The following is a 27,976-nucleotide window of genomic DNA, read 5'->3' as shown; positions in this document are numbered from 1 at the left end:
CCTTAGTCTAGTATTAACACCATCTCTTAAGGTATCCCCTCACAAAAGCTTTTCAAATTGCAACCAATCTTTAGGTATGTTGTTGTTTTGTTTTCATTTAGATTGTTTGTAGAGGCCCCTTTATCAAAGGTCTCAAAAGTGTAGTGAGTATGATTTCAGCATCAAACCCACTTGCACATTTGGACAGGGTTAGCTTCACCCAAGTCCTCTCTGGTCAGAGCCCTACCAACAATATGTACTAGTTTAACAAAAACACTGGAAGGTGTTTTATAATGTTCACAAAGGTTGAATTATAATTGCTTATAGCAAGGAACAGGTGCAGGGGTTTAATTTGATGAGGGCTGTCTTCCAGAAGGTTCACGTTGAGGTCATCTGTGCCGGTTGCCTATTCTGGTGGATTTTCTGGATGTTTCTGTGGCACCGGAACCTGACCTTGCATATGCAGCATGGTAAATCATTTGTAAAAGCTAGAAGTCTTTTTAAACAAATCGGGGAACACCAGCTGCAGCTAGCTGTTACCAACAGCATGTAATATGGTCAAAAGTCAGGGTACAAGACGTTTGTTTATCCATAGGTGTTGGGAAGAATAATATGAGTCATGACGGTATATTGTGATAGGAGAACTTAGCAGTTGCAGGAACCCTGACATTGGGACTCCAGTGTCAACAGTCCACTTGGACAAAACCTTTACAAATCCACTGAACGCACTCCAGGCTGGGGATTCTTGGAGGTGATGGTCCAGGTGAGCTCTATTAACCTGTAGCTTGCAGGGAGTCCACTCTTTATTCCTCTTGATACAAGTTAGGTCCACAGGGCTGTAGTTCCACTTATGCAGCAAGCGCAGTCAGTCAGAGTGCAGGGCCTGGTTGGTATAAATCAAACTTCCAGTATAGACCCTTATTTTTTTTCTCTTGTGTTCTCTGGGGTCAAGCAGGAGGACACTCCTTTCCAATAAGGTGCAGGGCAACACCCCAGAGCATAAACCTTTCCTTCAAAGTGTGGCACAGTAGTCTCCAGGAAATCACTATTTTTCCAAAATTCAATATGGCTAAAGTCTCAGCACAGAGGCAAGATCTAGCTAAACCAACTTCTGGGATGGATCATTTCAATAGCTCCCCTCCCTCCCACATCCGCAAATTCCTTCGTTAAGCTATCTGGCTGAGTTCAGAGTGGAAGGGGGATTAGATGGGCCTGGCTGTCTTTTTCTACCTTTGAAGCTGTTGTTTTATGACCCCTCCCCCCTGCTCTGGCATTCCTGTGGAGCAGGGTCCTCTTACAAAAATATCCTTTTCTCCCTGTGTGCCACTAATCGCTTCATAAAAGCAGCCTGGCTAATCCACTTACTCAGGCCATACCAATGGAAGGTTACATTTTGGCTCACAGACAAGAAAGTCATTTAACTTATTTTCTGCACATTTTAGGATAAATTCAACAACAGCACAGTGTTGGATTTATCAATACCATTCTTCTTGAATTATATTTTTCAGTTGTCCCTTGCAAAACGAATTCATAAACTAATGCAATGTTAACCTATGTAGCTGGGGGCCTACAATGGGAAAAATGAAAAGTCCAATTGCCGCAATACCAGGGCCAATAAAACTTCTCTTTTAAGGACCGTGCTTATAGCTACCTGACCCCCTACCCCTGGGACACTTAGGGGAGACTTTAGGGGTTCTGAATATACAATAATAATGTAGATTCTCCCATTAACAGTGCAAAAATCGATTTTGGGAAGCACTTTACTACAATTAGGGAAGTGAAATTTGCTATTTCTCTATGCCCCGGGCATATAAAACTCCTTTTATAAGGGTTCTCCTTACAAGTACCTGACCTCCCACCCATGGGACACCTAAGTGCCCCTAACACCAAAGTCGAGTTTGGGCACACTTTTCATTTAAAAGCTGCTTTAAAATGACCTCAGACCCTCAGCAGTGCACAAATGCTAGTGCAGAAAGGGCTGGTGGTCTTTAAACTGCCATGCCCTATTATATACTAGGGACTTAAAGGTAGTTCTAATCCCCCTGCCCTATTATGTACTATGGCCTTATAGGAAAGGTCATTCCAAATATAGGAGTACCCTAATGCATAGTGTACCCTAGTATGTGTAGGTGTCGCCACGGTTTTCTAAGTGTTTTCAGCCTAGCACTGGTCCTTGGCCTGGTTAGGCAGAGCCCAGGGACAGTCAGAGTCAGTTACCAACAGTAGTAGTCAGAAGAAAAGGGGGGTGCCCAGGGCACAGGATGACTTTGCAACAATGTGCCCTTGCCCTTGTCATCTATTATCTAATGACTGTTGCTCATTGCATTGAAAACCCAGTAAAATGTTTTCAGTCGACAAAAGAAGCCACCGATCAACTATTTTTCCCACCTGCCATAATAGTTAATTGGTCTAGCTGAACTTGTATACATTACAAAGGACACTGGGATGGAATATGTTCTTCATCAAAATGGTCAGATATGATAATCCTTCTCCACCTGCAAGATGAAAATTAGGCCCCGGTGATCTCACCTTGGAGCAGGAGTTTATAAAATCATCACTCAGGCTCAGGTACGTCTTCAGTAGGTTGGCCTTCACTCCCCGCGGGGGCTCAATGGTCATCTTCGAACTGTTTTGAAGAATGGCTACTGGAAAGCGGTTGCTAGGTAAACTGGTGAGCCAGAGGCGAAAATCCCTATGCACCTGGACATGGAGATATAGGTATAGAAGAGACCAGCATGAGACAATAAAAAGTGTCATTAAAAATCTTAGTTCTCTTTAATAGTTCATGCACAGTTGATAATGTCTCTCTAAAAATGAACCAATGTAATTTTAATGTATAGTTCCAAAACTTCAGCTTGGTCAGCAGCCATCATATGTATGTTTCTATGATGTCATGCGATTTATACATTCATATCTGTAGCGTCTTAGATCCATAAACTCATATATGTATTTAAAGCCCATTTGTCCTTAATGTAAGACTGGAGCCTCTTCTAACTTAATTAACAAGCTCTGTGATATAACTGTGTTAACACTAAAATGATTAATGCAATTTATAGTTCCAGATCAGACATTCAGATCAAACTAAGATGAATGCTTTCTGTCCCTCCAAAGTAGAGAAAAGGTTGAACAGATATGTGATAAGTTATTGAAGATCACAAGAGGATTACATGTATATGAACAAATATTGTCTTCTTGCACATGCTAACTCTTTGAATCTATAACTCATCATTGTAATTCATTTACCTGAAGTTCTTCATTCTCTACATCTCTGTTCCACCAAGCTTCACTATTTCAAATAGTCTATGAAGTCAATAGTGAAAGCAGAATCCACTAATGTTACCCCAGATTAATTTTGCAGTACTCTCAATCAATCAATCAGCATTTGTAGAGTGTGGCACAGTCAACTCTTGGGGTATCTGGGCGCTGAGGTGCGAGGTCACCATTATGCCAGCTAGCCCTAGGACAGGTCTTAAGAAGACGGTGGGAAGAGGGAAGAAATAACCAGAAAAAGTCAAAACAGAGGGTAGAAAAATGAGCAAGATGAACAAACAAAAAAGAGGGCAAAAAAAACAAGCAGGAAAGGCTAGACAGAGGGAAGAAAAGGCAAAACAGAAGGCAAAAAACAAGCAGAAAAGGCAAAACAGAGGGCAGAAAAAGGGAAAACAGAGCAAGAAACGAGCAGAGGATGCACGAAACAGAGGACAGACAAACGAGCAGAAAAGCGAAACAGGACTCGGAAAAAAAAGCAGAAAAGGCAAAATGGAGGGAAGAAAAATGAGCAGAAAGGCAAATCAGAGGGCAGACAAATGGGACGAAAATTAAAACAGACCCTAATAGGACAGAAAAGAGGGCAGAAAAAGGATCAGAAAAGGCAAAACAGAGGGCAGAAGAATGAGCAAAAAGGCAAAACAGAGCAAAAGATGGCAAAACAGAGGGCAGAAAAACGAGCAAAAGAGGTAAAAGAGAGGGCAGTAGGTAGACAGGCAGCAGAAGGTAGCTGACTGCAGGCAAGCTGGACAGGAGATCTGTCAAAGGGGGAGCTGGCACAAGCACTCTCTATCCCCTTGAACCCTTGCTCAGCAGTATATTTTCTGGCTTTCATTACTGATTCCAAAAATGTCACAATGTAACCATAAGCATGTATATTTTCAAAGTGTACAGAAACAGTGCATCTCCTAAGAGCCAGATGCAACGAGGTGCTCAGGGATGGAGAATTTAGGTAAGTAATTAATTTGTGCTTACCACATGGTTATCACCAAATGCAACATACGCTTTGTGATTTGATATACATTTTTTATAAAGCAGGGCCCTTAATGGGTTTCAGGGCCCTTAATGGGTTTTCACTTCCTATACAGCCATCTCATAAGAAAGTTAAGGTGTATAACGTGCTCAAGGACGACCGAGACCATTCTAGCACTTTACATAAATCAACCGTATATCACAAGTCCGCAGGAACAGTCATAGGCACATGAATCCTATATACAAACATAGAACTGCCCATCAAATCAAATCAAATCAGGGACATTTGTATCATGAACAAATCACATCTGAGGAGTCTCATGGCGCTAGCAGACGGCTCTAACATAGGAAATAAAAGGGTGGAATGGCTTAATTAGGGAAAAGCCAGGTCTTCAGCTTTTTTCAAAAGAGGCTGTGTTCAGGGATAATGTGGAGACCAAGGGGCATTTTGTTCCAGGAGGCGGGGGCAAGAAAAGAAAATGCACGACCGCCATTTCTGGAAGTTTGTATTCTTAAGGGTGCCAGCAGGAACTCGTTACTGGATCTGAGTTCTTTTTGGGGCTTGTACCATCTCAGTTTCTTGGACCAGTATCTGGGACAACTTTTATACATATGTTTGTGCACCAAGCATAACATTTTAAAAAGAATTCACTTCTTTACCGGAAGCCAGTGAAGACTTTTTAAACAGAGGGTAGATGAAGATCGTCGCGGGAGGCCAAGAACCAACCGCGCCGCAGTCTTCTGAAGAACCTGGAGTCTGTTCAGGTAATGTTCGTTTATAGAAAGTAAAAGACCATTCCCATAGTCCATTCTATTTATGATTAGACCCTGTACTGGTGGTTTCCTGGCCTCAACAGGGATCCACCTAAAAATCTTCCTAAAACTGCGCATGAGCCCAAAGCAGGAGCCCAAAGCAGGAGCCCACAATATGATTCATTTGGTTTTCCATGGACAATTTATTATCCATGTAAAAACCCAAATTTCGGGCTGACTCCTTGGGCGTTGGACAACTGCCTAATTTAATTGGCCACCAATCATGAGTCCAATGTTCTGCTGCTTTGCCAAAAACCAGAATTTCTGATTTGCTACCATTTAACTGCAAATGGTTAGCATTCATCCATGACTCAACATGGATCAAGCAGTTTTTGAAACATTGTTTTGTTTCATTTAAATCTGGGCCCAATGTGATTAGGATCTGGGTATCATCGGCATAGGACAAAACGTCAAAGCCGTAGGCCCTAATAACTTTAGCCAGTGGTGTCATATAGACATTAAAAAGCGAAGGGCTCAAGATCGAGCCCTGTGGCACGCCCATTCTAACAGATTTTTTTTCTGCCGTATTTTTGTCAATCTGAACAGCAGTTGTCCAATCAGATAGATAGTTGGAAAACTTTTTAAGGCGATTTTTCTCTGACATCAATCTCCCACAGTCGTTGTATTAGGATGCGATGGGAGATGGTGTCAAAGGCCGCAGACAGGTCGAGCAGGACGAGGATAGTTGATTGGTGATTATCTAACGCCAGTCTGATATTATCAACAACCTCGACCAACGCTGTTTCCGTACTGTGGGATGCCCTAAACCAGACTGTGACGGGTCTAGGAGTCCATTGTTTTCAAGATGACTCACAAGCTGTGTGTTGGCGAGGGATTCCAGCATTTTTCCAAAATACGGAAGTAATGGAATGGGTCGATAATTTAACAAGATGTTGGGGTCGGCTGTGGGCTTTTTTAAAATTGGTCTAGTTTTTGCCGCTTTCCATATGTTGGGGAAGTCTGGGGAAGTCTGCGTCTAAAAACGATTTATTAAAAACACTAGTCAGATGTTCTACTAGCGCAGGGGCAAGAATAGAAAATATTTTGGGGGAAATCTGATCAGAAGGTGATCCAGACTTTATTTTCAGACCAATTAAAAAGGTTGTGTCGTAATCGAATTTTAAAAATTCGCTCATACATTACATGTGGTGGGTCAGGTGTCAGATTTACTGCCCTATATTTCGATTGGGAGGAAAAGAGTGATGAATGGGTGTTATTTTATCCTCAAAAAATTTTGAGAGAGCATTGGTCCATTCTTGAGAATTAGGTATTTCCGACATACTTCTAGAGATAGTAAATTCTTTTAGGATTTGACTAAGTTCTTTAGATGAATTTTCCACTTTATTTATCCGTTCAGTAAGAAATACTCTCTTTGTCACTTTTATATCATGCATATAGCTGGAATGCAATAATTTATATTTTTCCTGGTCGGCCTCATCTTGCTCTTCCGCCATTTTTTTCCAGCGGTTCTGCATAGAGATTTCATGGTTTTTAATTGATCAGTAAACCAAGGGGCCGATCTAATCTTACGCTTAACTTTACTCAATGGGGCAATTTTATCCAAAGCTATCTCTATGGCATTTTCAAATTGTAATGCTGCTGTACTTGCGCTCATGGCCGGTGTGAGTTCATCTAAATAAAAATTTTCAAAAATAAAGGTACTGTAATTGTTTTTAAAGGCCTACGTAGTATCTTTTCATTTTCCAGTGCCATCTTGGCAGTAGTCATGGGGAGAGAACATTTTAGTAAATAGTGACCTGTCCAGAGTAATGGAATAAGAGCATCAATTGGAACATCCGGAGAATTTGAGAAGAGAAGATCTAGCGTGTGACCGCCCCGATGTGTGGGCCAATCACTTTCTGAACAAGGCCCAGGGTGTTCATATTAGCAATTAACTTTCCAGTATCTAAATTAGATTGTATGTCCGCTTGATGGTTAAAATCACCTATCAAAAGGAATTATCAGCATCCAGGACATGTGGTGCAATAATCTCTAGTAACTTGTTTGCAAATTCTCCTTTAACACCAGAGGGGCGATATATTAAAGCTCCTTTCCAGACATTATTTGCTGATCCCTCAATCTTAAACACAATAATTTCTATATATTTAGAAATACAATTTCCAGGCTGACAATATTTACATTTTCAGTAGTTGCGATTAAAAGTCCTCCCCCTCTGGTTTCTTTCCTATCAAGCTGTATTATTTTGTACTCTGGCGGGAACGCAATGTTACATCTGGAGTGGCATTTTCAGGCAGCCAGGTCTCTGTAACAAAACAGATATCTGGAGCTTCAAAATCAAGTAGACTCCAGATTTCTAAACCATGCTTCGGGACTGACCGGGCGTTGAAATATATGGCCTCGAGTTGTACGACGGATTTATCAGTATTGGAAGAACTAGGACTGAGAGATACTAAGATCTCCGTCTTGTCAGCAGGAGGGACTGTGCAGAGGATTTCAGGATGTCTAGCTATTTCTACTGCAAGTGTCTCAGTCATTTTAATCAGACGAGAATTGAATGATCTAATTTCTTCACTAGAGTATCTTTGATTGGGCATGTTTTCGAAAACAGACAATAAAACAAGAAATGAATTACCAAAAAAGACAGGGATTCTGGCGTCTGGCGTCGGTTGGGCGCAGACGGGCGCAGACAGGCTTACCTTTGGCGCGCATTCATGCCCTGCTCCTTTTTAAGTAGGAGGTGGGCGAAAAGAGCTAGACCGCAGGTTAGGATTTCCGGTAGTGCCCATGAACCTAGATAAACTTAAAGAGCAGTACCAAGTGCATAAATACAGGGGTACCTAACTGACAGTACACAGAATAAACACCATGAAAGAATTATTTCAGAGATAGAACGGTCATGGCTACATAGTGATGGCCGTAATAAATATGAAAATAGTAAACAGTTCAAATACTCTCAGGGAACCTTATTTATTCATTTATTTTTCAACTTTTTATATAGCGCGAACTTGACCCAAAATCGGGTATCAGAGCGCTTTACATGAGCATCAGTTGCGTACATGAGGACACATTCATTTTTTTGTTAGGCCGTGGGAGATTAAGTGATTTGCCCAGAATTACAGGATGTTGAGCGTCATTGCCAAGACTCGATTCCGGTTCAGCAGATTTGAGGTCGACCGTCCTAGCCGTTAGGCCACATCCTCTCCCCTAATTTTTATTTTTGAGAATAAGAACACATCTGAGCTTATCCAACAGAAGTTGCCCCCTCTGGAGATTTTCAAACCCAAAAAAGATAACACTGAAAACAATTGAGAAGAGACTATAGAAAGGAGGGATGATCAATACTGAACCGCAGTGTGGGAATGTATGACGTTACAACGCAAACGTTTACAACGCATGCATTTACAATGCAGTTTTTATATCGCAACATCCTTTACAACGCATGTTTTTGGAACGCATGCCATCACAACGCATTTTTAGAAACTACATTTATAAAGCATGCCATATCAACGCATACCATTACAACGCATATTACTTTTAGGGCCACAGTAGGGTAAGTGTTGGATAGTGTTGGGGTAAAAATTACTATTCCCACTCCAGTGAGTGCAACAGTAGGGTAAGTGTTGGATAGTGTAGGGGTATAAATTACTATTCCCCATTACTTACCTTGTAATGCATTGTAATGGCATGTGTTGTAGTGACATGCGTTGTAATGACATGCGTTGTATTGACATGCGATGTAATGGCTGCATTATAATGACATGCAATGTAAAAGATGATTTGTTATAATGACTGCGTTGTAAAGGTAGTGCGTTGTAATGACTGCGTTGTGAATGTTGTTTTCCGCAGTGTGGTATTATACCCGAATTTTGAATTTTAAATATAGTGCTACAAAAATAGAATATCCAAATTAATAACTACAATACGAGGGAGCTATTTATAAACAGATTAGAACACATTGACTTTTCTAACTCCATACCTATGTACGGTGATGACATATATATAACTTCAAGATATGTATGTGGCATGTAATTAAGAACAGTACATCTATAACTGAAAATACATACTTACCTTCAGAATATTATGGTAGACAATAGTTTGGCAACAATATTTTGACATACAACCAGCAATTCTACAGAGAACCATCGTTTGGGAAACTATTCAGGTCGAAAGGGTTTTAGCCCATGGCTTTGGCTTGTTAGGATGGAAGGACTCCTGCATGGCGATGAAGAATGTGCTGCCCTAAGTGAAGTTTTCTTATTTTATTATTATTCCTCAGTGAACTCAACACTCATGCAAGCTCCCAAGGGAAATGTTCTCCCTTTTTCCTACAGGAAGACTTCCCCATCAGGGATTTGTCGGGCTGACATTTGTGGCACATGTTTGATAATGAAGGGACAGGCCTTTGACCCTATCTCCTTCAGACAGAAATTACAAATGGCATCCCCTTGGTGCAGGGTCTGCAAATTTCTGTTAATACTTCCACTTACTCTTCATAAGGTCTAGGGAAAGAAAGTTTATATCCACAATGTGTAAGAGCGGAGTTTGAGCGCTGTGTGCATGGTGAACTCCTTTTTGAATTTCAACTGTGTGAGGCAACCTAAGGAACTTTTGGGCATGGCATGTTCAGGTCACTACTGACCTTTGCGCCCACACTTTATTCGTCCCCCAGAATTTTTCAATCAGGGCCCCTAGCCCATGTGGTTTTCTGCTGTAATGTGGGCTGCTAACTGGGACCTAAACCTAATACATATTTCATCTGGGCAGTTGGAACCAGCAAGTTCTTGTAGTAGCCATGGAGTCTTTGATTGGAGGAATACCCAGACCTTGAACACTGCTGGACAGCTGATTGGTCAGCTCTAAAAGGCCCATTACCAGCAAGTTTTTCCAGGATTCTCGTGAATCCAAGGCAGAGATGCACAACAATATAAAAGGAAGATTGTACAAAAGGAACACTTTGTCCTGGGCTGTCTTCCTTCACCAAGCTGGAAACCAGCTTGGACCCAGTACTCAATAAGAATAAATGTTGAGCTGCCCTGTGCACAACTACTGCCTGTGCCGAGAAGATGCTGTGCTGTGTCTTGTTAGGAAGAGTGCTTGCTTGACAGGGAGCCAGGGCCCAGCTGAAGGAAGGAGACATGTGTGAGTCATTGTTGAACAGCACCAACTCCAGATCAAGAAGTCCTTCGCCGTTTGAGGGCATCATCAATCACCATCTCCAACTGAGGGCTGAGGTAAAGAATTATCAGCTACTACATCTGTTTGTGAGTCTGATTTGTCCATGACCCCCTTGTTGTAGGGAAATTCAGTTGCCTCCATGGAACTATGCGGGCTCTCCTGGTACCCCAGCCCTAGTTTGCGGTTATTGGAGTAGTAGCTTTGGAGGGCAAACAATATACAGAGTGTGTTGCAGTTCATTTAGGGCCTAAGGGGCACATGCATGAAGGTAGGATTTTGCAAGTCCTAATTGCGATTATTAAGGACTCGCAATTAAGGACTCGCAAAAGCCAATGCATGTAGGAATCAGCACAAAAATAGCGATTCCTAAACATTCCTTAATTGCGAATCGCAAATTGCGAGTGGCAATTAAGTAATGGCTTCCCATTCATTCCTGTGGGCCTATAGGCCCATAGGAATGAATGGGAAATTGCATGGGCAATTTGCGAGTACCAACAGGTACTCGCAAATTGCGCATGCAATTTCAAGGGTGCAAGGGTGTCAAAAGGACAGCCTGTTGCACTCCTGAAATTGTGATGTGCACTCATGTTGCGCGCACAAATGCCCCAAGGGCATGTGTGTGTCCAACATGAAACTTTGAAAAATGCACTTTAGTGGATTTTTCACAGTTTTTGCAAATTACTGACCAGTTTAAGTGCTCGGTAATTTGCGGCCCCAAATAGCGAAATCGCTATTTCTAAGTGCTTCTTGTATTGCATTTAAGGAATCGCAAATTGATATTCCTTAAATGCAATCGCAATTTAGGAAATCGCAAAAAATTGCAATTACCTAAATTGCGCGTCCCCAACACTTTCAAGCACCGCAAAAGGCCATTTTGCGCTTGCAAAATCCTTTGATGCATGTGCCCCCAAATGTCGAAATCGATGTTTTAACATTATACACCTATCACAGATTGAAAACTTGTAAATGGTCTATCATTGTGCCAAAAATTAAAGACCTCTTTTGATCCTGAAAAATCTAAGCTTAGTTTAGGATACCAAAGACAATTTTAATGAGCCGCTATATAAGGTTTTATTTATCAGCCAGACGATATCTGAAAGAAATGCATTTCCAGGTCAATAGATATATTGATATTTCCTCTCTCTGTAATGATTCGCAATTAATGATGTGCCTTTGCACGTTCTCCTAAACAAAGAAACTATTGTGCTGAAAAATGTGTGCCATTGTGAAGGTTTTCACAAATTCGATTGTATTTATTTCTGCACTGAGTAAGGCCAATGCGACTGATATGCAATAAGGTTCCTGAAGCTTTAGACGTTCGGGTGGCAGTAACCTGTGCTACCCTGCTCTTGATTCTAAAGTGTCTGGTAGACCTGGTGTGTTTTTCTGATCAAGAGACTCGTGTTTTGAGTCCCTTGATAGGTACTGCAAATTGATTTAGCATCTTGCTCTTGAGCACAGTACCCAACTCAGTTGCAGTGAAAGGCCGCACCGGGTATACTCCTTTCAATAAGAGAAAAATTTGAACATTTGAATGTTGGGAGCTCTATTGAAGACAATGGAGTAGCTCCGGCTTTTAATAGCCAGTAGAAGCCCCGACCTCCAACATTCCAATGTTTGATCACAACTTGTTCAATCCCCTCGTACTCCATCAGGTATTTGATTACAAATATGAACATTCTGCCCTCTGAGAGCGGAATGTTCTAATATCCTTAGAGCCCTCCATAGTTGGCTCTACCGGCCATTAAAGGCCGGCTCCTTTGTTAAAGGCCCGTGCCTTTGGCACGGGCCTTTAACACTGGAGCAGGCATTTAATGAGCGGCAGAGCCCACTACGGGGGCTCTAAAGCTATATTAGAACATTGGAATGTTGAGAGCTCCATTGAAGATAATGGAGTAGCTCCAGGCTTATAATGGCTGTATAAGCCTTGAGCTCCAACATTCTAATGTTTGTCTTCATGCTTCTCCCTTTTTAATTTATAAGGTTCTACCCTTGGTGGATGGAAAGTTCTAGTAGCCTTACAACCCTTCAGCCTCAGGCTTGCTATTTGTTAAAGGCCTTCTCCCTAGTTATAGGCCTTCACCCGCAGCTCAGGCCTATAATGCAGGTTCAGGGTCTTTAACTGGTATAGCCCTTGGCAGCTGGCTATAAGGCTATATTAGTGTCACAATGACATAACTGGCAGTTAATGACAGCCAGATGGATGTAAAGGTGACAGGGCTTTTAATCTGCGGCCCTGGCAGTGTGGCTTTCTTCTGGTACTTCCTGGTCATATCCACGCAGTTTGCCATGACATCCTTGTTCTCCTCTATGCAAGACGAATGTGGTTAGCATGTTTAATGTATGTCAGGTAATGAGGCACCCATGTCTCTGGAAGTTAGCTGTTGACCTAGTAAACCTTTTTGTTTTGGCATTTCTTAATAGCACAGGTTAAACACGGCAAAAAAACAGAACCTGAAGCTACAGCATAGCATAGAAATATAAACTGTGCACAGTAAATACTGGTATGATTTGAATCTCTGCCTTGGCCTTCAAAGGCATCCAAGGGGGGGAACATCTCAGCACATCGCTAGCACCTATCCCAGGGTGCTTACCAAACACTCTTACCTCCGCATTTCCTCTGCCTTGACAGTATAATTATGTGAGGAAGCTACATTGAGGAGAGAGACACTTACCGGTCTAACACCGAGGGGGGACCCACAATCACGGGTGCGGACTCCGCAACAACCTGCAGAACTGGAGCATCCAGACTCCTCCACTCTATTTCCACAGGGATACGGCAACAGGCATACCCCGGAAGCACAACCCGCGTAAACCGGAAGAAGATGCCATGGACCAATGAAATGGGAGCAGGTTCACAAAGGAGGCGCGGAAGAAGAAGGGAGGGAACGCCGAAGTGGAGTGTTCGAGAGAGAAGACGCGGGACCCGAGAGAGAAGAGGCGGGACCCGAGAGAGAAGACGCAGGACCCAAAAGAAGCAGAGAAGACGCGGGACCCGAGGAGGAAGACGCAGAACCCGACTTACCGGACGCCAGGACACCAGGGAACCCAGAGGAAGGAGAGGAAAACTGGTACGAGGACTGGTGGTGTCCGGAGGATGCTGGGGAGCGGCCGTAACTCAGGAGAGTTACGGCGGAGCCGGTGAGTGTTAACGGCTCGGTGTTTTCAGGGAGAGGGGAGGGAGAAGAAGCGGGAGAGAGTATAGGGGAGGAAGCATGAACAGGAGGGTACTACTTGTTATTGTGAACCCCCCTTCTGTGGATATACACGCCATTCCATAATCCGGGACACTGAGTGACCTCTGCTATAGGACTGTGCACCTTTCTTTTCTTTTATCCTAGGCACTTAAAACTCCTGCAAAACTTTACGTTCCCCCCCCATTTCCCTCTTCCTAAAGTCGTTTTTCCTTGGCTTTGTTCGCAATCACTTACCAGACTGGGCACAAACGTAATAGAGCACAAAGGTGTGGTGAAGGGAGCTTAAACCCCATAACATCAAACCCTCATTCTTACGGCTACATTATTTTCTTTATCCCCCTATGAGCCTCCGGGGAGACCACCCCGGTCAAGAGGAATCCGGAAGCAAGACAACACCTTTTTCTCCACATCAAACCCCTTCAGCTCACAGGAATCATCAGAGGAAGAAGAAGACCGCCAAGGACACCCATCCCATCAGTCTACACCCCCTTCTATTATCAATAAACCACTTTTTGTTAAACCCATACTTCAGCCTCCACGCTTGTTTATCAAACCTGCCCTCCCACAAATGTATTACTGTCTAAGATGATGCTGAGGTTGTGGACATAGCATGTCGGGCGGGGAAAGGGCCGAATTCAGCAAGTCACAGACTGACGTTCCATGGCAAGATATTGTTCCCAAAAATGAGGACTTCTGTCTCGTCCAAGTTGAGCTTGAGACATTTGTCCTTCATCCAGTCGGTGAAGTTCATCATACCTCTGTGGAAGTTGGTTTTGGTCGCAGAGGAATCTTGTGACTGCGAGAGAACGTGAAACGCCGGCCGATGTGTGGACACTTTTTGTGTATCCTAACAGCACCACTTTTGGGGTCAACTCTATTGTTGTTTAAATCATGTCCTTGTGTAATTTGTCCCAGGGCACTGCTATTTTCCTGATCCTCCATGCGAGGTGCATGAAATCTGCCTCTGCTAACCCACATCGCACACAGTGTAAGGTGTCTTCTAACTGAAGCAAAAACAGCTGTAGGTGGGTGTGGTATGTATGTTCTACGGAGGTATTTGAAGTGGATGAGGCGCCACCTGCGATAAGGAGACAGCACTCCATCAATTGATTGAAGGAATGCTGGACAATGCAAACATTCACCCCCAGTCACATAGATCTGGGTTTAATCCATCATTCTTTTCCTCACCACACCACCCCAGTTTGGACCCAGCCATATGCAAATCAGTCTTGACCCTGTTCCTTGTGGGAACAGTCCAGCCTGAACTGCCAAGCCAGGTCCTACCTGGACCGGAAAAAAGCATCCTGGGACTGGTTTCAGGGCATCACCCTTCATCAGCCAGGCTCTCTTGAATCTAGTGGTGTAGTGAGCGCGGGACCCACGTCTGGGCATACCTTTCCACTTAAGGCGACATATGCAAAAGAAACAATTGATGGACAGAATGCTGGACAATGCAAACATTCACCCCCAGTCACAACGATCTGGGTTCAATCCATCATTCTTTTGCTCACCACACCACCCCACCCACCCCAGTTTGGACCCAGCCATATGCAAATCAGTCTTGACCCTGTTCCTTGTGGAAACAGTCCAGCCTGAACTGCCAAGCCAGGTCCTCCCTGGAACGGAAACAAGCATCCTGGGGCCAGTTTCAGGGCGTCACCCTTCATCAGCCAGGCTAGCTTGAAGCCAGTGATGTAGTGAGCATGGGACCCACGTCTGGGCATACCCTTCACACTTAGGGCGACATATGCAGAATAAACAATTGATGGATAGAATGCTGGACCTGGCCTGGCAGTTAGGGCTGGACTGTTCCCATTGGGCGCAGGGTCAAGACTGATTTGCATATGGCTGGGTCCAAACTGGAATGGCATGGTGAGCAAAAAAACGATGGATTTAGGCCCAGATCTCTGTACTGGGGTGAATGTATGACATTGTTCTGCATTCTGTTCATCAATTGTTCTTTTTGCGTTTGTCACCCCGAGTGGGACGGGTAAGCCCAGACGTGGGTCCTGTGCTCTCCATGCCACTGGAGTCAAGCTATCCTGGCTGATGAGGGTTGAAAGCCCAAAACCGGTCCTAGGATGCTTGTTTCCAGTCCAGGGAGGACCTGACCTGGCAGTTCAGGCTGGACTGTTCCCATTGGGGGCAGGGTCAAGACTGATTTGCATATAGTTGGGTCCAAACTGGAAGGGCATGGTGAGCAAAAAAACAATGGATTTAGGCCCAGACCTCTGTACTGGGGTGAATGTATGACATTGTTCTGCATTCTGTTCATCAATTGTTCTTTTTACATTTGTCACCCAGAGTGGGACGGGTATGCCCAGACGTGGATCCCATGCTCTCCATGCCACTGGAGTCAAGGTATCCCGGTTGATGAGGGCTGAAAGCCTTAAACCGGTCCTAGGATTCTTGTTTCCAGTCCAGAGAGGACCTGGCCTGGCAGTTCAGGTTGGCCTGTTTCAATTGGGCCCAGGGTCAAGACTGATTTGCATATGGCTGGGTCCAAACTGGAATGGCATGGTGAGCAAAAAAACGTTGGATTTAGGCCCAGATCTCTGTACTGGGGTGAATGTATGAAAACAAGTTACTTACCTGTAAATGTAGTTCTTCAGTATTGGAAGCTTTCATAGAAATAACATACCTGAATCATTCCCCGTCGTCGAGACGGGAGTCTCCGGTACATAGAAAGCAATGCCTAGTAGTATAGCCAGCTAAAAAGAGGCCTAGGCCCATTTCCCTTTTGCAACCCATAACCTTTGTTATGTAAAAAAAGGACCAAACTTTTCCCTTAGCCAATCAGAGCTCCACACCCTCTAGAACACTCCTGAGAGAACCTTTTGCCCCTCAGATTTTCATGCACTTGTGCCATAAACACTTTTTGTGCCTAATCCGAGGTGAGCCTCTCAGGGAAGGAGGGTGGGGGTATGTGAATCTATGAAAGCTTCCAATACTGGAGAACTACAGTTACAGGTAAGTAACTGGTTTTCTTACTCCAGTATTGGCGCTTTCATAGATTCACATACCTGAATCAGAATAGCGAGCAGTAAATGATAGCACATTTTGTTTTGTCACCTACTTCTCTCAAATAGGCAACACATGTCTTTTTCCCCCATAGCAGTAGCTGTATATAAATAGCCATAGACAGATCGTTCATAAACTATATACAAAACAGCATACAACAATAAAATGTGCTTATCTTACCAACCAAGGAAGGAGGGATGACAAAGAAGGCTCACTGTTTCTGGAAAAGGTTCCTCAGTACAGCTTGTCCCACTGCAACATCGCCTCTTGCATGAGCGTCTAGGCAGTAATGTCTGGTGAACGTATGCGAACTCCTCCAGGTAGCCGCCCTGCAGATGTCCTGGATAGGTACGCCTGAAAACAGAGTAGTAGAGGTTGACACCGCTCTTGTTGAATGTGCACAAACACATGCATTCAACGGCTTCCCCGCCGCCTGATGACAGAATGGAATGGCGTTTGAAATCCACCTTGCGATTCCCCGTTTCGACAACAGGAACCCCTTCCTGGGGGCACTAAAAGCCCGAATAATTGAGTAGATTTCCTGAAAGATTTTGTTCTTTGCAAGTAAAGTTTCAGACAACGCAGAACATCCAGATTATGGAGAGTCCTCTCTGCAGCTGTAGATGGTTGAGGGAAGAATCTTTTAAGGATCAATGGCTCATTCAAATGGAAATCCGTTGGTACGTTTGGTATAAATTTTGGATTCGTTCTGAGCACCATCCTGTCCTCTCTGAATTGCAGGAAAGGTTCTTGCATTGTAAGTGCCTGTATCTCTCCCACTCTCCTGGCTGATGTCAGAGCTATTTATAGAGCCACCTTCCAGGATAGGAATTTTAGATCAGTTCTGTGAATTTGCTCAAATGGTGGTTTCATCAACTGTGATAAAACAATGTTCAGTTGCCAATCCTTTCTGACCACAGAGACGGACCCGATGAGCTTCTCCTGTATCTAGAGATTGCCGCTAGATGCACTTTAATAGAGGCATGGGCCTATCCTAACTTTGCCAGCCGTAGTAAATATGGGATGATCTGATGTGCCTCTGCCCGCAGAAGATGTAGGTCGTTCTCGTGACACCACAAGCAGAATCTTTTCCATTTCATTTGATATGTTTTATTAGTGCTCTCAGCCCTTGCTTTTGCCAGGATCTCTCTGCATTCTGCTGGAATGTTTAATTGATGAAATTCACGGTATTCAGGAGCCAGGCCGCTAATTGCAGAGATGTCGGGTCTGGATGCCGCACCTGCCCCTGAGCCATAGTCAACAGTGCTGGTATTGGCAGTAGACGCATTGGTTCTGTTTCCGATAAAAGGTGCAGTTCCGTGAACCAGTGCTGCCTGGGCCACCAAGGGGCTATCAGTATCATCCTGCATGGTTCCTTCTTCATCTTTGTGAGCACTCGCAGCAGGAGGGGAATCGGCGGAAAAGCGTAGGCAAAGACGCCTGACCATGCCATCAAAAACGCATTCCTCCACGATCCCCTTTGGTGATGCCAGCTTGCAAAGAATTTGCATTTCTTGTTCTGGGATGTGGCAAATAGATCCACTATCGGCATTCCTCATTTGCCAAAGATTTGCAGTAGTATGTCCTGGTTGAGTTCCCACTCGTGACAGGTCATCTTCTGCCTGCTGAGAGTGTCCGCTGTCGTCTTTTGATCCCCTGGAACATTTACTGCTTTTAGAGTTAGTTTGTGACTTACAGCCCATTTCCATATCTTCTGAGCTTCTCTGCGACAGAGAGAGTGATCGTGTGCCCCCCTGCTTGTTTATATAGTGCATCACGGTTGTGTTGTCTGTCCGCACTAACACCGATCTTCCTTCGACTCTTGGTCGGAAGGCTAACAATGCCAAACCTATTGTCCTCAATTCCAATAGGTTTATGTGAAGTTGCTGCTCCTGCTGCTTCCATCGGCTGCTGACCTGTAAATCCTAGACGACTGCTCCCCATCCTTCCAGAGAGGCATCCGTGGTAACCACTAATGGGGCTGGTTTGGCAAGGAAGGAAAGACCCACCGAGATGTTGCTTCTGCGAGTCCACCACGTTACTGCCTGCAACATCGGTTGCGTGACATTGATTTTGTCCTCGAAGGATCCCTTTGCTTGGCACCACTGTAGATCTAACGCCTCTTGCAATGACGCATTCTCAATCGACATAGGGGGACGAGTGGTATGCACAAAGACATTGTTCCCAGAAGTGATTTGTACTTTCAGACTGAAAGATACATTTTTCTTCTGAACTCTTTGGCTAGAGATACAAGTCCCAATTGTCTTTCTGTTGATGGGAATGCCTTGTTTTGTGAAGTGTCTAGGATTGCACCCAAAAACGTAATCCTTCTGGATGGGTGAAGAGACGATTTTTCTACATTTAAAGTCAGACCCAGATCTGCAAACAACTGCATGCATGCCGAGGTTCAAGTTTGAGCCGCCTTCTCTGATGGTGCCTTTATCAACCAATCGTCCAGGTATGTTAATATTTGGTGTTTTGCCTTCGAAGATAAGCTGTCACTGGCGCCAGACATTTTGTAAAAATTCTCGGGGCAGACTTGAGGCCGAACTGCAGCACTCTGAATTGGTAATGGTCCCCGCCCACTGTAAAACGAAAGTACTTTCTGTGGGAAGGATGAATGGGGATATGAAAATATGCATCCTGTAAATCTAGGGGGGTCATCTGATCTCCTTGGTTTAAGAGTAGTAGAATATCCTGCAGGGTCACCATCCTGAATGACTGTTTTTTGAGATAGGCATTTAGAGACCTTAGGTCCAGAATCGGACGCCACTGGACAGCACTCTTTCGGATCAAGAAGAAACGGGAATAAAATCCTTTCCCTCTTTGGGAGCTCGGTACCGGTTCTATTGCTCCATTTCGGAGCATTGCCTGAATCTCGCGACGCATTTGAGATAGAGGTTTAACTTCTTGATACGTAGGTGGTGTGGGAGGAGTGAATTGTAGAAATTCTATAGTATGTCCGAATCTTATTATGTGGAGGACCCGTTTGTCCGATGTTATTCTCCGCCACTGGTGTAAATAGTAAGTTACTCTTCCACCCAGGGGAACATTTGGAGGGGTAGGAGTATAAGAGGCTGGACACCGAAGGTTGTCATTGCCTTTTATTGCTGTCTTTACTTGAACGACCTCCTCGTCCTCTGGGAGCGGATTTACAATAGCTTGCAGACTGTCTCTGTCCGTATTGCTATCGGTATTGCTGTGATGAGGAAGAATAAGAGGTGTATCTCCCTTGTTGGTATCCACCTCAATGAGATGGTTATCCTCTCCCTCAGGCACCTCAAAAGGGCACCTTCCGATATTGCAACGTACCGAAGGCCTTTACCGTATCCGTGTCCTTCTTAATACCTTGATACCTACAGAAAAGACTCCAGCGCATCCAGAACGCCTCCGCCCGACTCATCCTGGATGTCCCCCGACGCAGCCACAACTCCAGCCACCTGAGGAACCTGCACTGGCTCCCCGTCGACAAGAGGATCACGTTCCGGCTCCTCACCCACGCACACAAGTCTCTCCACTACCTGGGCCCCAAGTACCTCAACGACCGCCTGACCTTCTACACGCCCACCCGCCAGCTACGGTCCACCAGCCTCACCCTCGCAGCCGTACCACGCATCCGAAGAGCCACCGCCGGAGGAAGATCCTTCTCTTACCTGGCTGCCAAGACTTGGAACTCCCTCCCCATCCACCTTCGGCTGACCCAGGACCATCTCGCCTTCAGGAAACAACTCAAGACCTGGCTGTTCGAGCAGTAGCATACCCCTCCCCCCAAGCGCCTTGAGACCCTCCCGGGTGAGTAGTGCGCTATACAAATGGCATGATTGATTGATTGAAGGGTTTCATCCACCAGACGTCAAAACAAATCCTCCCCATCAAATGACAGATCCAGAATCTTATTTTGGACCTCCGGTCTAAAGGCAGTGGCCCTCAGCCAACACTGGCGCCGTAAAACTGCCGCCCCTCCTAGAGAGCGAAAGGCTGTGGTAGCGATGTCCATCGCACAGTCGATGACTTCAGCCGAAGTCCTCTCACCTTCTTGCAGAACCTTCTTCGCTTCCTGTTTGCTGTCTTCCGGAAGGAGGTTCACATATGGTGCCATGTCGCACCACATCTGCCTGTCATATCTGCCCAGGATGGCAAGGGCATTAGCTGCTCTGACTAGAAGAGCTGACATTGAGGAGAATCTTTTTCCTGCAATGTCCAATCGCCGTCCCTTCCTGTCCGGAGGTGCAGAAATAGGCACTGACAGGTTTTTTGATTTCTGTTGCGCTGCCTGCGAAATTATAGAATCCGGTTTAGGATGGCCCAGCAAACAGGCTGGTGCAGCCGAGGGTGCCTTATACTTTTTTTCCAACCTAGCAAGCACAGGTGTAACCGTCGCTGGAGTCATCATCACTTTCAAGCCTCACATACATGGCTGATGATTGGAGTGCATCTAACTGATTTATGATAAGGCTCTTTAAAGTCATAGAGGAAGCATTCTGTCTGAGTTGTTTTCATTGGCAGCTGAAATCTTTTAGCAGCTCTCTCCATCAAGTTGTGGAATCCACCAATATGCACTGGTGGAGAATCCACCGGCCCTTGTGTGGGTGAGCCGGAGATGGGATTAGATAGTTGTCCCATTCTTTGTGGGGCTCCGTTAACTCCCCTTCTTCATGGTCCTCATCGTCCGTGGTAACCGGATCCTGGTGATGTTGGACTTGAGGTGTTTGTGGAGTAGTGTCCAGTAGCGATTCTCTGCTTCTGACTGGAGTAGCCGGAATAGAACGAGGACGTGAAAGAGGAACTTCCTGAGGGACTACTGACGGAGGAAACCTCTTCTTATAATCTGCTAACATGAACTGTAAGTCCATCATCATGGAGGATGGCATAGCGATCATCTCTTCCTGAAGACCCTGTTGGTAACGATGCTGTGAGGGGCTGTGATATTCTTCACAACCCTCTTCATCCTCATCCTCTTGACATTTCACATGGAGTTGTGATGGGCTACTGGCATACCCAAAGGGTCCCTCATCCTCCTCTTCATCAGACTCTTCCTCTTCCAATAGGTGTGATGGAACCAGAGGAGTAATCTTACTCGGGGAAGTCACCGCTGGCGTAATCTTTTCCTTTGTTTTTCTGGAGTTTCTCTCGTCGACGAGATCGCCATCGACACTACCGTCGACGAGGTTGTTGTCGTCGTTGACACTGCACCAGAACCATTCCTCGCCGAAGACATAGTAACCATCGTCGACGTTCCCGTCGACGACCCCGTCGTCATCACCGTCGACGATGATTCCGTTGTCGACATGGTCGTTGTCATCACTGCCATCGGCGTCGATGTCATTGTCGATGTTACCGGAGTCGACGCTCCCATCGACGCTGAAGTCGTCGACACCATAACAGGTAATGGCCATTTCTGTACCTCTGTCTTTGTCGCCGTAGACGATGATTTCTTCGTCGACGCTCTCATCGACGATCCCGTTGACGATGTAGATTTTTTGCTTTTCTCCTCAGGAGTACTAGAAGATGGTTTCTTGAAGGATTCCTTGACCAGAGGTGGGGACTTTGAAGGCTCAGAAGAGGCTCTCTTTGAAACTTTCTCTCCAGAAGTGTGTCCTTTGCTCTCCTTTTCTTTTGGCTGAGGAGATTTTGAAGGACTATGCCCTGAAGACCCATGAGTGGTCTTTCTTAGGGCCTTCTGTGTACGTTCCCCTGAGGAGTGAGCCTGAGGAGATCTTGATCTTTTTTGAGATCCCCTAGATGTAGAGGAGGATTCCTGATCACCATCACTAGAGACCACCTCCTTTCTGGCCTTAATTTTCTGAAGCCATATCAAAAGGCATCCCTCACGATCTCTGAGTCTTGCTAGAGAAAGTGCGACATACATTGCAGTCCTTGGCTTGGTGGTCCGGATAAAGACAATAAATGCAGTCTTCATGTGGGTCATCTGTGTAGAGTCTCTTCTTAGAGCAGGTAGCACAGGCTCTAAATAGACCCTTCTTCTCTTTCCCAGACATTCTACAGAATGTAGTTGAGAATAGGTCACAATATTCACAAATCCAAGAGGAAATAGAAAGAAATCAAGCTTCTGAAAAGCTGAATAGCTAGAGTTTGAGCAGAGCTCAAAGGAGAATCCCTAGCACAACGTGCCGGTAGAAAATCTGAGGGGCAAAAGGGTCTCTCAGGAGTGCTCTAGAGGGTGAGGTGCTCTGATTGGCTAAGGGAAAAGTTTGGTCCTTTTTTACATAACAAAGGTTATGGGTTGCAAAAGGGAAATGGGCCTAGGCCTCTTTTTAGTTGGCTATACTGCTAGGCATTGCTTTTTATGTACCGGAGACTCCTGTCTCGACGACGGGGAATGATTCGGGTATGTGAATCTATGAAAGCTCCAATACTGGAGTAAGACATTGTTCAGCATACTGTCCATCAATTGTTCTTTTTAGCATTTGTCACCCCGAGTGGGACGGGTATGCCCGACATGGGTCCCGTGCTCTCCATGCCACTGGAGTCAAGCTATCCTGGCTGATGAGGGCTGAAAGCCCGAAACCGGTCCTAGGATTCTTGTTTCCAGTCCAGGGAGGACCTGGCCTGGCAGTTCAGGCTGGACTGTTCCCATTGGGTGCAGGGTCAAGACTGATTTGCATATGGCTGGGTCCAAACTGGAATGGCATGGTGAGCAAAAAAACAATGGCTATAGGCCCAGATCTCTGTACTGGGGTGAATGTATGACACTGTTCGGCATTCTGTCCATCAATTGTTCTTTTTGCATTGATATCTACTCATCAGCATCTCGGGGTTTGTCCCAATAGTGCCTCGAGCGGGCTAGAGTGAGCGCTGTCATGTTCTATTGCTATGTGTTCTATGGTCGGAGGGGATTTGTGCCAGAAATATGCACATGTGAGCTTACACACATAAGTAGTAAAGCTTAAGTTCAGGAGGCAAAACCGCATCCTTTGGCAGTGTGAGTGTTTCCTATCGCACCCTAGGCTATTTGCCCACCCAGGCTAATGTGCTCAATGTGATTTGAGGATTTTGAAGAAATGTTGAGTCAACAGTATGGGGACAGCTAAAGTAACTTGGGCAGTGCTATCTTTCCCATCAGGGAAAGTGGGAGCAATGCCCAATGACAAACCGGCTCCTCAATGCTGTTCATAGTGAAATCATGGTTTACCCTGATTACGATGTCTTTGTCATGGTGGGTCCAAGCCTCAAGGTACTTAACAGAGTGTGCCGGCCAGGTTAGTGGGAAGTCCAACATTTTGGGCACAGTAGGGGGAAAGTTTGTAGATTTATTCTCAACCCCTGTGGCTGCCCTGAGCAGTGTGAACTTGCATATTACAGGGCTCAAATTCCGTGTAAATGTAGTGTAATGTTGCAATCCACGTAGAGTGACACTATGGGGTTCCACTGAGAGAATGGCAGTCGTCTCCTCCTGTTCAGTTGTCTGATTGCACATGTCAGTGGCTCTGAGGAAACCCAGTGTACATTTTCCAATGTTCTCTGAATATTGCTCCTGATGCACATTTAGTCATCTTAGAAAGACTACAGGGGTGGATGGAAGCTAATAATACGCTAAGTCCCCTGCACATCTACTATTGATCAAGTGTTTAGGCTGCAGTTATTACATTTGAAAACCGTAGGTCTTGAAGGTGGTAACATTTATATGGTGTTTGTACATTTGAGATCTGTCTGCATTCGATCTGGTCCCCAGAAATGTTTTGTGGTAGGTTTTGGCTGATATGGGCATTCCAACTTACCTACGTATAGCCATACAAAGGCTCTATGCACAGAATTTTGCCCAGGTCTGATGTGGCCAGCTAGGAGAAGTGACCAAACCATTCCCGGTTAATAGAGGCGTAAGGCAGGGCTGTGTCCTTGCCCTAACACTCTTCACGCTGCATATTAATGACCTGGTCACCAACTTGAACATGTGTGATAACAATGCTCCCAGACTAGCTAATATGAAGGTACCTGTGTTAATGTTTGCGGACGACGAGCCCCTCCTATCAAAGTCACCCATGGGCATCCAAAAGATTCTGGACGAATTAGGCATGTTTTGCACACAGAGGGGTCAGGAAATAAATGTGGAAAAAACAAAATACATGGTATTCAACCCATGCCGCACAACATGATCCAATCCCACCCACAAAGGGAAGTCGCTAGAACAGGTACACATTTTTTAATAACTTAGGATCACGCTGAACGAGCGGCTGGATTGCCTGGCATATATTTCCAAATGATGGCTTAAACTGGATCAACATATTGGTGGGCTGCTGAAGGTCCATCTGTGGTCTTTCTATAAATCCGTCTCCCAGGTAACACAGATTTGTACAAGTGTTGTGCTCCACTCTCTATGGTGAGGAGCTCTGGGGACGTAAAGCCACTAGTACTCTAGAAGTGGTAGAGAATTGATTTTTGAGGCAATTGTTGAGGCTCCCGTCAGAACCCCGTTGATCCCTGCAGGAGTGGACCTTCTGCTACGACGGAGGAGCGTTGCCCCACTGGTGAAAAGTCAGCACACAGAAGAAAAATAAATGACAATATTGTCATTTTATTTTTCACTTCTAGTCCGCGACTGAGAGTCTAGAAAGTGCGCATGAAGGTTTGGCTGGCCAAACCAGCCAAACCGGCATGCCCATTTTGAAATATCCAAGCTGCTCCTGACAAGCTCCTTTTTACAGGTCAAGGATTACTATAAAGCGGAGCAGTTTCTTGAGGAAATTGAGTCCAATTTGTTGAGAAAGCTCTATGTACAATTTTGATACAGGTCCTTACTATTGTGCACATTTACCTGTAAATGGGCACGTTCTGTAGAGCAGGCATGTCCGTCCTGTGGACTTGGTGCTGAAACTGTAGTACATACTCTCTTATTTTGCCCAGAGTATAGTAAGGCTAAGGCCAAATGGTTAATTTCAATCTGCAGGAACATAGGAACCATGCAGCACATAAAGGCCAATAGAATATTACAATCGGATACTAGCAAAAACATGTTATTTGCTGTCTCAAGGTATCTAATTGCAATGTGGTAACCAAGGGAAAAACATTATGTTATCAGCGATTGGAAGGGATGTATAGGCTGAGCCTTTGTAATGCTAAAATTACCTAGTATGAATAACTCTTTGGACTTTACCATGACAATTAACCAAGCACTTTTAGACTGTTGCATTTTTTTATGACTCTGCTGTTTTTTACATGACTGTAATTGATTGCTGAGCTTAAGAGAGTCCATTGATACTTTAACTGACTTATTGTACAGTGTTTTATCAACTTTTAAACGACTCTAATTGTACCATTATGATGGCTGGTCACTTCTTCTAATTCTTGTTCACATCAACCTTAATGAATAAGTACAACATTTTATTATTTGTATTGATTTTGTGTTTTTAATGTATTCATTTGCTTTTATGGCTCATTGCTGAAATAAAGAGCATTGCCTGACATTTACACCATTCCTGAAGAAACTCTGCACCAGCATAGAGTAAAGATTGGACCTGGGGAGATAGGGCTATGAACTCACATGTAGGAAGAAGCCTGCTGCTGCAACCTGGAAATAAAGAGGTACAATGCCACAGGGGTAAAGACACAACTAGAGCTCACTTCGGGATCTGCAAGTCCAGTTGGGTCAAGCATTCTATCGAAGTCCTACTACCTGTTAAATGAGCCTTTGCCAATACAGGAGTGCTGCAGCCTCTGTCCAGTGTCCCAGTGATCAACTGCATTGCATAGAGACCTCATCATTTTACTGTTCTTCCCATTTTCCTTCAAGAAAACCTTTTATGCCCCTTATCTCTGCAAGAACCCAACTTCTGAGCAAAACTCAAGAAACCCCCAGTATCTCCTCATCTTTAACTTAAGAAAGTAAAAGCCTTGTTTGCCTCCTCTTTATGATAGAAAGGGAAACATCGCCATAGTTATTCTTTTTTAATGACAACAATTCTACCCCCCCCCCCAAATTAGTTTTATCACGTGGAGTTTTATATGTCAAATTGTATGATAAGTATCTACAGGAGAATAGGTCTACACAAACATTGGCAAAGGCACTAATCTTGGACTTAATGTGACAACGCATGAAAACACAGGCAAACAGCAGTAATGTCTCCAAATAATAGGACAATTAAATCAGACCTAATGGTTTTGCCAATGCTTGGTAGTGGTTTTGTTGACGGTTTGACCCAAAGAGGACCCTTCAATAAAGGACGCATCTCTGCCCACCCAGCCACCACACCCTGCTGGCTTCCTAGCTCTTGAATGGCTGAGGATGCCGTACCGACAGACCTCGTGGGTCAGGTAGGTCAGCTATCTACTTTCATTCAGACATTTACTTGAAAGTTTGGAGGTAACCAACAAATCCAAAAGTATTTTATTTTGCATAGTGTTCGTTCCTATGTCAATAAACAAAAGCAATTAGGAGGCACATTAGGGTCAGGACCGAGTGGAAACCTGGCTTGAGTATGACAAAAGCAGTCATCATTGCCCGCTGCACTAAAAAAACACGAGATTGCTTTCTGTATACAATACATGTATGAGAATTGAATAAGACAAAAGAGTGATGGCTGAGTGTATGTTTAAGAGGCTTAATAGTACGTAATGCATTATAATACAAACAATCTATGGAAGCCAGAAAGACAGACTGAGCAGTGACTAGAATGATTGTGAAAGAGAAATACTCCTTTGGCTGATCAAAGATGAGATTGACAATGTCCCAAGCAAATGGCTGAAAGATGCTGATCTGAATAATCAACTGTTGAAGTGGGGTGACCCAAAGCCCACTCTGTACTTACTGTAAACAATAAATAGGTCTTGCAGATAGCTGCCCTCTAAACTCAGACCTAAAATGGTTTTCTGCAAAAAGATGTTGATGCCACTGAAAATACGAGGAAGGACCCTAATCAAGGGAGAAAATAGAATGTGATACTTTATTTACTGAGTGCTGCAACTTCTCTTTCCTTCTGATGCTAATTTCTGGGCAAAATTTGAAATGGTTGAGAATGTAAGAAAAATAGTAAAAATATGTTGTGACTCATACCTTTTCAGGATCTATTGTTTCAATAAGTCTCTCCAACGAGGGCATCCAGCTTGGCGCCAGGTGGCAGTTCTGGAAGAATACCCATTTTCCACGTTCCATTGAGCTGCGCATCATTTCTTCTGCGCGTGGTCCCTAATGAAAAAACGACAATAGTAGCAAAGGCCATCAATCCATAAAACATCATCTTTAGAGACAAAGTGGAAAAACAAAACCATCAATAGTTATCATGTCGAAAACCAATCTAACCAGCTGTCACTATTATAGAGAATATTAAAAAATATTTTGCTGTTATTGTTTATCATTGAGTTGTATATCATAGATGGCTGACATCATATTGATATTTTACACCGCAAGAGTGAGGATTTGCCTTAAAGTAATATTCAAAGCCACTATAAAATGCATTGTTATATTGTGTTATATTGTGTATGTCATGACTGTATGTATGTTGTATTAACCTCAATTTCCATGATATTATAAGTTAGTCTTAATTTGAGTGCCCTTTCGTCCTAACTGGAAAGGCCATCAGACAATTGTGTCTGATATCTGTTGGTATCAGATTGTATGTGATTTGTAAAGTAGTATC

At 44.3% G+C, this 27,976-nt stretch overlaps 1 protein-coding gene across 2 annotated transcripts in view; it reads right to left on the bottom strand.

Annotated features, from left to right (window-relative positions):
• DNAH1 (dynein axonemal heavy chain 1) overlaps positions 1 to 27,976 on the bottom strand; it is a 1,443,760-nt gene that overhangs the window by 162,378 nt on the left and 1,253,406 nt on the right. For both annotated transcript variants that reach the window (XM_078661462.1, XM_078661463.1), the window contains 2 exons: positions 27,394 to 27,525; positions 2,509 to 2,679 (listed from right to left, as the gene is read on the bottom strand). In XM_078661462.1, coding sequence (XP_078517588.1) covers positions 2,509 to 2,679; positions 27,394 to 27,525 — 303 coding nt within the window. The remainder of the gene's footprint in view (positions 1 to 2,508; positions 2,680 to 27,393; positions 27,526 to 27,976) is intronic.

The sequence above is a fragment of the Lissotriton helveticus genome, chromosome 9 (assembly GCF_964261635.1).
Source record: "Lissotriton helveticus chromosome 9, aLisHel1.1, whole genome shotgun sequence".
In the NCBI taxonomy this organism is placed as follows: Eukaryota; Metazoa; Chordata; class Amphibia; order Caudata; family Salamandridae; genus Lissotriton; species Lissotriton helveticus.
Note: the sequence above shows the minus strand (reverse complement) of the source record. Positions and strands in the feature narration are given on the sequence as shown.